The 10,881-nt window shown below is 44.4% G+C and overlaps 2 protein-coding genes across 3 annotated transcripts in view; one reads left to right on the top strand and one right to left on the bottom strand.

The window, feature by feature from the left end:
• The window catches only part of ATP2B1 (ATPase plasma membrane Ca2+ transporting 1), a 119,112-nt gene extending 113,361 nt beyond the window's left edge, over positions 1-5,751 (bottom strand). Inside the window, exon 1 of one of the 2 annotated variants that reach the window (XM_023221990.3) lies at positions 4,858-5,100. The gene's annotated coding sequence lies outside the window, so the exon portion shown is untranslated. Of the gene's footprint in view, positions 1-4,857; positions 5,101-5,483 lie in introns of those variants that run through there. The other variant, XM_023222075.3, reaches the window with a different exon arrangement.
• LOC111545264 (translation initiation factor IF-2-like) lies at positions 4,869-7,713 on the top strand. Its single transcript, XM_031936338.1, has 2 exons — positions 4,869-5,457; positions 6,636-7,713. Exons 1-2 carry the CDS (start codon positions 4,869-4,871, stop codon positions 6,782-6,784), a joined length of 738 nt encoding a protein of 245 aa, XP_031792198.1. The 3' UTR covers positions 6,785-7,713.
• Positions 7,714-10,881: the final 3,168 nt, after the last annotated feature.

Consider the following 10,881-nt stretch of genomic DNA (forward strand, 5'->3'; position numbering starts at 1 on the left):
AAGACTGTGCATACAAAGATAACAGCAATATTTTCAATTTATCAGTTCTAGGATTGTCACATAAAACCACCTACATCAACAAATCAAACTTTGCTACTGATTTAGATATCTCTACCATGTAACTTTAACTTAGTTATAAATGCAATGTCAATGTTTCTCAAAATGCAGACTACTCCAGCATTTGGCCCCACCCCAAATCTGCTGAATCAAAATTCCAGGGGCAACCCCAAGGAATCTGCACTTTCAGTAACTCCCCCAGGTGAATCTTCATGCACACTAATGCTGGAGAACCACACCTTTCTTGCGAGATTTATAACCAGGCTTTGGATTTCAGGAACTAAAACCTCCTCATTTGGAACCTTTTAAACTAAATTTCATTACAGAGCAAATCAGTATTTCAAAGAGATTTAGGTAATAAACATGTTATAGCATAAATACAAGTGCATAAAAAGTTACAGCAGAAATTTAAAGAACAAACCTTTAGTACAGTACATTTCATTTTTATCCAAGATGTAAGACACCCCTAGACCAACAGTTCTTTGAACTTAAAAAAAAAAAATCCACAATATTAAAAAAATAGTATTTCAAATATGTTCACATTCACTCAGTTAAGTAAATCAAAATACAAACTGTCTGCATTACACCAAATATAAGTAATGATTAAATTCATAAAGCTCAATCCAAACAAACCTATTCATATTTCTCTACTGAATTTACTCTGATCAAAACTGATTTTCCATATATAACTTTCATAAACTTACATAAACATGTATAATGAGAAGAGCAATGAGCAAAATCTAGAAGCCACCTAAAGTCCAGTTTGGGCTAAAAAAGCTGCTAGCTATATGACCTTAGGGCCTAGACAAATCACTTTACCTACCAGAAAAAAAGTACAACTGTCTACCTTACTCACCACACAGGATTACTGTGAGAATCAAATGAGGTCATATGTAAATACATTCTGAAAACTGTAAAGTAGTTAATAATAATGCCTGTGATTTCTGAAGACAGAAAAATTTGAGAGACACTATCTTTGGGTACCTGCTGTAAAATACACAAACTATCACCAGAAAAAGTAAAACGTATATGCCACTAAACAATCAATGAACAACATAAAAACTGACCGTTCAGATTTAATTAGATACTGGACGCTACTGAGTATACAGTATTCTGAAAATTACAAATATAAAAATTCGATCTGATTACCGTTCCTATGTCCCCATTTATAACAGATCCATTTCTTGTGTTAAGATATAAATGAAATTTGATGGACCACGAGAGTTGGTAATTGTCAAAACTGACCAGTAAGTATATCATTCTCTCTACTTTCTCATGTTTGATAATTTCTATAATAAAAATTTTTAACAAGACAATAATATATGTGGTATGTATAGATAACATTTCTAAAAGCTAAAAAGTGAATTTTTTAAAGTTATTTATCTTTATGAAAATTATTCCCATAACTATTGTATGTTATTTTCCCTGCAATGTCACCTCAGATTCTACATAGTCCCCAATAAGCTACTATTAGTACCTTTATTACATATCATGACAGCTACTAGAAAATAATTATTCCCTTCCAACTAGTCAATACTATTGCCCGAGATGCAAAAACTTAAATCTTTGTTTCTGCTTTCTGATCCTCAATCCTTTTACTGTTTTTTGCTCATTCATTACAAAATTCCAGAATAAAAAAGTGAAAACATCAATTTTGCTGTATTCATGTGTCAAATGTAAGAGAAAAAAAGCAAATTATATTTTGTTCAGTATTACAAAAGACCAATATATGTAAGTGGCCGTTCCTTTTAAAACTCATTTCCCATGGTAAGAGACTGTTTCATCTGAAATGAAGTTAACATGCCTGTCAGACAAAGGAAATTAGTAAATCTCACTCTAAAATCAAGGATTCTATCAAAGTATATATAACAACATATAATTACTCTGCATGCATCAATCTTATAGCTCAAATAATGTCCTTTATCCTGGGGCCATATTCCGTAGTTTGACAGAGAACACATAGCTGTAAGGGCATACAACACCATCTCAAACAGATTTTTTGGCTAATTTTAGGTTAATAAAGACTTATCTACAGCTCAATGGCCAATGCTTTACATTGTCTATAGAAAAATTACAAGTGTTGAATGAAAACTTAAATGCAGATAGAAGGGCAATAACATTTTGTGATTTGTAAGACTATATGTAATAATATCCATATCTTAATTACTTGGGAGCTAAATTCTTTTTCTCATGTTACATCAAAAAAGGAGCCTGTGCCTAAAGGGACAGCGTTCCTCATATTTATGATTTGGAAAGGAAGGGGAAGGGAAAGAAATCTCAGCTGTCACTACAGTATTTGTTTTCAAAGTATTAAAATCCCCATTTATTTTTATATGAGATGGACCTGAGAGCAGCAATGTACACAAACCACTTTTTCTAACACGGTCTTTATTAAACTTTGAATATAAGTACACCTGCTCGAAGTGTTCATTTGCATTATTTAAGAACAAGCAACTGTAAAACAGTAAAGTCACAAAAGGTAAGTTGTTGGGAGACAACAAAAAAGAATTACTATAACTGATCCTGCGTGTTTATTTCAGAATCTGTTAATAGGCCTAGAACCAAAAAAAAAAAAAAAAAATTGTAAAGCCAGTCATGCTGGTAGGTACCTTTATTTGGTGGCAATGGCTAGTTTAAACCACCTATTAAAAGCAGCTTTTACTTTCCTTCTTTTACCAAGAAGATCCAGACCATCAATATTATTATAAACACAAATCAAAACTAGTTTCTCATCTCATCTCAGAATGCTAAAATCCCAAGCTTCAATTAAAAAATATGATTTCCCATACAATTGCAGAAATTTCTCTCAAGAGTGAGAAATGAGAGAGGATACAGAAAAATGAAGACAATGCCCCCTTATACGTCAAAATGGGGATGCCAATAACGACAGCTGCGATAAAAATCAAGAAGGTGTACCCCGATTTTTCACCATTTTAATAAAAGAAAATCACGAAATTTTAAATTAAAGGTGGCGCTCTGTCCTCAACTCACCCGAATGTGACTCACTTTTGCAGACTATATGGTAGGAAATAACAGTTACTTTTCAAAGATCTTTGCAGTTACACCCAAGCCAAAATCAGGACAGAGATCCACCCTTAATTACAGCAATTTAACTGTCTTCTCTTAAAGCAAGGTAAAAACTAAAACGTCCTCCTGAAATCACAGCTAAATAAGCCCATTTTATATACTAGCTATCAAAGGTTCCCAATTTTAAAAAAATGTTTCTATTTATTACCTCAAATTTGAACTCACCAGGAGGATAAAGAAAAAGAGGGGGGGAGGAGGAGGACCCAAATGAAACGCACAAGTACAAAAAGCAGATTCTCCTCCAATCCCTCTTAATTCCCCCAATCCGCCCCTGCCACACACAAGGACAGGGAGTCTCGGGAAGGCTGGCATCGGGGCAAGTGGTGAAGGCCCTCCATTCACTCACGTGGGCCACCATCCAAAGGGTTACACACCCTCTGCCAGATGAGAACCTCATACAAACCAGGCCCTTACAAGTACTTCTTATTATAAAATACACCCACGCTGAACAAGAGCCTTATTTTAAAATAAGACTGTCCTCAGGTGGGGGAGGTTAAACACAACAAAGCCTTCCATGTTGAAAAGCAGACAAGTTCAGATATATGCATATACCTACACAAGTATGAAAAAAATCTATGTAGCTAATTTATCACGAACAGCAATCGATACCAACAGAAGCCATTAGATTATTAATAAACCAAGAAAAGTAGCGGGCACAGAAGCGAAAGGTGGCTGTTTGCAGCGCTCTAACCCAAGGAAAAGATAAATACCAGCCTGTCGAGGAGGGTCGAGCCCTCCAAGTATCGGCAGACCCCCTTAGCCCACCCGGACGCCCTGCCCTCCCCTCCGCGCCAAGCACCGCACAGGGTGCGAGCACTCCCAGCGCTGCGAGTCCCGCAGAAAACTGGTGAATGAAATGCGCACAGAGACCAACCTGGCTGGTGACCGCGGCGCAGAACCAGGGGTCGCTAACCAGCTTAGCCACAGGATTCTCCCGCAGGATGGGATAAAGAGAGCACACCACCTACCCCACACCCCTGCCACTGGAACGCAGTCCTCCTCCAGACTCCTTCCTCGAAAAGGGAGGTGAGGGCGCAGGCTTTTTTCTCTTAAACTAAGTGAATAAACACGAATCGGAAGCAAATGTGAACATCCTGGGGGGCCAGACGGAAGGCGTGAGGAGAAGACCAGGCGGCTCTCCAACTCCCGAGGAATCACCGTCCTGACACGCCAACAATCAACCACCCGGGCCAGGGGCCGACTGGGGCCCCCGCTCCCCTCCCGCAGTGCGTCTGGGGGGCCGAGGCCAAGGATTAGAGGGGTGACCCTCCCGAGGCGCGGGGAAAGGGAGTGCCGGGCACGGTGCCCTCAAGGTCACCACGCGCCGTGGCGGGGGCGACCGGTGGCGGGATGGGCCGTGGCGCGGCCGAGACGGCTCCGTGAAGCCGAAGACCTGCGGGTGTAGACCAGAAGCCCCAACGAGCCCCATCCCTTGAGCCCGGAGCAGCGACTCCTGGACTGACCCGGCGCTGAGGTGCACGGCTGCGGTGCACCGCGAGAAACCCGCTCACCTTTTACAATCTCCCGGCAAGAGGCAACCTGCGAGGGGCCCCGGCCGCCCCCGCCAGCTTCTCCTGAATCCGGCGCAACCCGCCGGGCACCCAGCTATCAGGACCCCTGCCGCGACGCCAGACCTCCGTGCTCCGCCCGGCCTCCCCCGCAGGTGACCTGCCCCGCCGCCCCCGCCGCTGGCGGGCGGCGGCCGCCACTCACCTCGCCCGGCAATGGGCACCATTTTCCGAGGGGGAAGGAAAGAGAGGCTGCAGGAGGGTCGCGGAGCGGTGAGGGGCAGCGGGAAACGCAAAGGATGGGGGCTCTGTCCTCAGCGCGTCAGCAGTCGGCTCGCACGGCTCGGGGCGCCACGCGGAGGTGCAGCTGCACCTCGGGGATCGGGCGGCCAAGGAGCCGAGAGGCTCGGCGTCCACCAGCCGGGGCTCCCTACTCACGCTGCACTGCGAGGAGGCGGCGGCGGCGGCAGCGAAGGAGGAGGAGGCGGCGCCCGGCCGTCCCCGCCCAGAGCCCGGCAGCCACCGAGTGGCCGCCCGCGTCCCCGCAGGACCCGCCTCCTCGGCTCCGCAGAGCCGCACACAGGGCGCGCCGCGCTCGCTGGGCACGGGCAGCTCAGCCGGCCTCACGCCGCCGTCCGCAACAGCAGCCGCGGGCGGGGTGCAGCCCCCTCCGTGAGCGCCACAGCCCGCCCCGCTCGGGGCGGGGCCCGCGGGCACCGGAGAGCGGACGGCCGAGCACGAGGGGGCTGCGCGCAGCTCCGGGCAGGGACCCCGTCTGCACCGGGTGGCCAGCAAGATTGCCGGGGTAGGCAGGGGGAGGAGAACGCTCACCCGTTCCGGTCTGGCGCTCCCTTCTCTCCACACCCACACGCCTCCCGCTCCACGCTGGCGGCACAGCTGCTCCCGCTGCCACAGCCGCCGCCGCCGCCGCCGAAGCTCGCGCCGCCGCCGCTGCCGCCTTGGCTGGGCGCGGTCACGTGACGCGGTCCGCGGGGACCCTGGGGGCGGGCGGGTGCGCGCGCGCGCGCGCGGAGGAAGCGCGGCTCGGACCGGGACTGGGAGCGGAGCGGCACTGGGAGGGCGTTTAAGGGGAGGACCCGGCGAGCGCGCCCCCGGCTGGCGAGCGCGCGCCCGGCGATTAGAACTTGCCGCGCGGTCGGGAAAGGGTGGCCGGACTGAGGGGCGGGGGTGGGGACTTGCGCCTCCGCACGCCCCTCCCTCTCTTCCTTCCCTTGAGCGCCTCGGCTAGCTGCTGCCCCCGCCCCCTCCAGCGCGCCCCTTCCCTCCTGCCGCAGCCTGCGATTGGCTGAGAGGGTCTGACGTCTGTGTTTCCATGACGTGTTGGTGCGGGAGGGAGCGGCGGGGGAGGAGGGGGTGGCTCAGGCGCGCGGGGAGGTGACTCTGTCAGTCACAGCTGCTGTTTCGGCGCGGGGCCGGGCGGCTGCCGCGACATGTGGAGGCAGGAGAGCAATGATTGCCGCAGGAGAAGTGCGGGCGCCCTTCACCTGGGCCCCCTCCCGAACCGCCCCCGGGCCCGTGCCCCTCCAGGGCCCAGGAGTGAGCCAGCGGGAGGGCTAGGGCAAGCGCTCCTGGCGAGGACAGATTAAGGCGAACCCCCAGTCAGCGGACATTTGAGCGGCTCCTCGCCGCGTCTCTGCCCCCACTCCAAAACGGACTCGACGCCTGTCCCGGGCCGTGACGCACGCACCGGACGACAAAAGTGCTGCCCGGCTCGCTCCCACTTTGGGGAAGAGAGCTCACTCCCCATGCGGGCGCGGGGCACCCCACCTCTGTCCCTGCCAGTTGGGTCCGCAAACACCGGGGATCCCGGCTGCAGCGCCCAAAGGGTTAACGCAGGCATTCGGCCAGTGCAAACCGGCCTCACAGGATCCGCGCTTAAAATCCGGGTGTTTTCATTTTGGGTTTGCTTTTTCTACTATGCCAAGCTGATGGCTCTCTCTTAATGCTCTTGTAACATCTCAGCCCTGCACCCATCTTTCCTGAGGGGAAAAGGAAACGGGATAACTTGCGGTATTTCGATGCTCAAAGGTAACCGGCGGCTCTGCTCCAACCTTCAAGAGATTTTGCAAGTTGAAAAACAAAGAAAATCATCCTTCGTAACATCTACTTAAAACAAAAAAAAAAAAAAGCAGGTTTTCCTCCTTGTACACACGTATACACAGTAAAGATGTGTATCTTACCTTAGATACCGCGCTTCATCTTCATCTAATCTTTATTTGAACTCACCGTCGCCACTGGCCCAGAGACCTTGTCAGTGTTATTTTCAGTATCACTTAAATCAGAACAAAAAGATAAGTCCTGCAATATTCTTTCTCTTAATTCCAGAACTGGAAAATTAATATTTGTATAGCCTCCTCAAAAGCATACAGGCGATAGGAAGTATGGTATTATGTTCAGATTATAGCATTTGTTTTAAAATATTTTAAAAGCTTTGACAGAAAATGTGTAAAAGAAGTTTAAAAGTGAATAAATCTAAATCAATGCTGTTGTAAATAATTTTTTTATCAGTTTATGTATCTCACTAGGCTAGACGTTACCAGCCTTCTGAGCTGTGCCCTTGATGTGCAAAATGAACGAACATTTGACAGGATAGCATTTTTCCTCTCTTCAATCAGTGATAGAGGATTGGTTAATGTGGTACAATAAATAGCCCTTCCTGACATTATTTCAAATCTTTTTAACAGAAGAATAACCTAAATTTCATCTAAGTAAGTTTCAGTATTATTTTCCCCTAAAATATCTTTCAAAACGATTCAGAGACATTTAAGAATCACTGGCTTTTTTCCAACTTTTCCTCCAAGGAAGTCACAATAGAAGTTGAATTATGTTTCTACTGTAATCAAGAATTTGACATTAAAGTAATATATGAATCATTTCTATAGTACACTAGCAAAATGGGTAATAGATTAAACTAGAATCTGTTCACTTTGTGGGTTTGTTCCATTTCCGGATTATAAAGTGAATGCTCGTAAAGTGTTGTGGTCATGAAACAATGATTGAGCATCTTTATTTAAGAACATGATTCAATTAAGTTTTCATTTATATCGTTAAATCTATAAATTGAAACATACGGAATATATATTCATGTATGTCCGTAAATGAAAACGTGAATGTGTGTGTATCCCAGGACATATTTGTATGCATTTTAATGAAATGTGAGTCATATGCAATGACAAACTTTTACTGTCATAGTCGAGAAAATTGTACTGTAGTTTGGTTTTTATATTTTTATTCTTCAAATAGAAAATAAAGGGTGAAAGCAATGTAGAAATAACTTCACATTACATTAAGGAATTCAATTTCTTTCTCTACAGACTTAGTACTAAAACCTCTTTCATACATATTTTTCAATGTAAAAATCAAGAAAATATTGCATTGCTTACTGTTTCCTTGAAAAAAAAATTGAACGATCTGAAATCAAAGATGCCACTGTATATAACAGTATCCTCTTAATCTTAGACCTAACTTATCCCATGGATTTAACTGATCTAGAGATATATCTATGCATAAGGAACAATATAATAATACAATTTACTTAGGAAATAATATTTTAAAGTTCTTTTAAAATGCATTTTAGCTACAATGCAAAACTTATAAAAGAATTTATATACAGTCAGGCGTGGTGGCTCACGCCTGTAAGCCCAGCACTTTGGGAGACTGAGGCAAGCAGATCACGAGGTCCGGATATCAAGACCATCCTGGCCAACATGGTGAAACCCCGTCTCTACTAAAAATACAAAAATTAGCTGGGCGTGGTGGTGCATGCCTGTAATCCCAGCTACTCAGGAGGCTGAGGCAGGAGAATCGCTTGAACCAGGGAGTCCAAGGTTACAGTGAGCCGAGATCACACCACTACACTCCAGCCAGGCGACAGAGCGAGTCTCAGTCTCAAAAACAAAACAAAACAAGTATTTAAACCCTATGACAAGTTACTATTTGGGATGTTAACTTTAAAGAGAGGCTGCAGATTCAAAATAATATATTTGGTTTTTTTAAGTTATGCTCTTTTTCATGGAGTAAATCTAAACAACTGAGATATTTGCTGAAAAGTTGATCAATTCAAGATATATAACACGTGAAGACAGTTTTCTAAAATCCTCAGTGTAAGTTTAAAGAGAAACAACTTTATTTTGTCACATGCATCTAGCAATGGGACAAAATAAATACATATCAACTGCAGTGTATTTTATAAAACATTCTTTCCCCATAAACACATTTTACATATGTGAATGTGTCAGTGCTGATCCTTACAGAATCCTAAAGAGAACTGATGCATGCAGGAAGGCAGGGGAGGAGGATATTAAATTTTTCATTTAAAATAGTTGTATATGTTCTCAAATTTCTATTAACCTGAATCACCAGAGAGAGGTGTCAAGAGAAAGATTACTTAGCTGAAACCCACAGAGAACTGTTATCTATTAGTAACAAATTAATTACATTTGTTGAATTAAATGGAGTATAATTATATGTAAGCCTAAAATAAGAATTTCAACTCACATGATGGAAAAATTTTTATAGGTGAAAAATGCAAAGTGATTAGATGTTATCATTTGACAGGAATTATTAGTGCCTACATACAATGTACTCTTCTAGTATAACACATTTTTTTGACCCCAAATGTTCTAACCCACAGAGTATGGTCCTAAATCTAAATTTCAGAGAAGCGAAAAAGACATAGCTCATACCTAAATGTTGAGGAATTTTTTCTAAGGAGTATTTGGACTTGATTTGTGCCATGAAAGAGATACAGGATTTAAATTAATGCAAAAGATCTGCAGTAGTAAAGCCAGGAAACGTACCTGGGAACTAACAAGTTTACCACATTTATTTTTCTATCCTTTTATTATTCAAGAAACGTGTTTACTACCTTTGATATCCCTCACCTCCCTAAGTGGCACTCATGAATTTTCTCACTAATAGTGGTGAGTTATGATATATCATAATCATCAATAATAGTGAGTTATGATATAGGGTTATGAGGTTCGGGTGAGATATTTATATAAAGTTCTTAACATAGTGCTTGATGTGTAGTATATGCTCAATAAATGTCATAATTATTATTCATAAACATTCTCTTTATTACCAAGAAGATATAACAACAACAGCAAATTTTACTCATTTTTACTTGTTGATGTATTAGTCCATTCTTGTGTTGCTATAAGGAAGTTTCTGAGGCAGGATAATTTAAAAAGAAAAGAGATTTAATTGGCTGACAGTTCTGTAGCCTGTAAAAGCATGGCACTGGAATATGCTCAGCTTCTGGGGAGGCCTCAGGGAGCTTTTACTCATGGTAGAAGGTGAAGCAGGAGCAAGCACATCACATGGCCAGAGCAGGAGGAAGGAGAGGTGCTACATGCCTTTAAACAACCAGATCTCTTGAGTACACACTATTGGGAGGACAGCACCAACCTATGAGGGATCTGCCCCCATGACCCAATCATGTCCCACAGGCCCCACCCCCAACAATTGGAGATTACAATTCAACATGAGATTTAAAGGGGACAGTATTCAAACTATATCGTTCCACCCTGACCCTTCAAATCTCATGGTCTTCTGACACTGCAAAATATATTCATCTATTGCCAATAGTCGACCAAAGTCTTAACTCATTCCAGCATGAGCTCAATTAAAAGTCCCAAGCCAAAAGCTCATCTAGAGATGAGTTCCTTCCACCTATGAGTGTGTAAAATCAAAACAAGTTATTTTCTTTCAAGATACAGTGGGGGTATAGGCATTGGGTAAACACTCCCATTTGTAAAGGGAGAAACCAGCCATAAGAATGGGGTTACAGGATCCACACAATGAAATCTAACAGGGCAGTCATTAAATCTTAAAGCTTCAAAACAATTCCTTTGAGTCCATGTCCTGCATTTAGGGCATACTGGCACAAGGGTTGGGCTCTCAAAGCATTGGGCAACTCCACCCCTGTGGCTTTGCAGGGTTCAGCCACCATGGCTGTTCTCACGAGTTGGAATTGAGTGCTTGTGACTTTTCCAGGTGCAGGGTGCAAGCTGCCAGTGGATCTACCATTCTGGGGTCTGGAAGATGATGGCCACCTTCCCACAGCTATACTAGGTAGTTCCCCAGTGGGTACTCTATATAGGGAGTCGAATCCCACATTTCCCCTTGGCACTGCCCTAGTAGAAGATCTCCTTGAGGGCTCTGCCCCTGTGTCAGGCTTCTTCCTGTGCACGCAAGCTTTCTCATA

Source organism: Piliocolobus tephrosceles, chromosome 10 (assembly GCF_002776525.5).
Source record: "Piliocolobus tephrosceles isolate RC106 chromosome 10, ASM277652v3, whole genome shotgun sequence".
NCBI classification, from domain to species: domain Eukaryota; kingdom Metazoa; phylum Chordata; class Mammalia; order Primates; family Cercopithecidae; genus Piliocolobus; species Piliocolobus tephrosceles.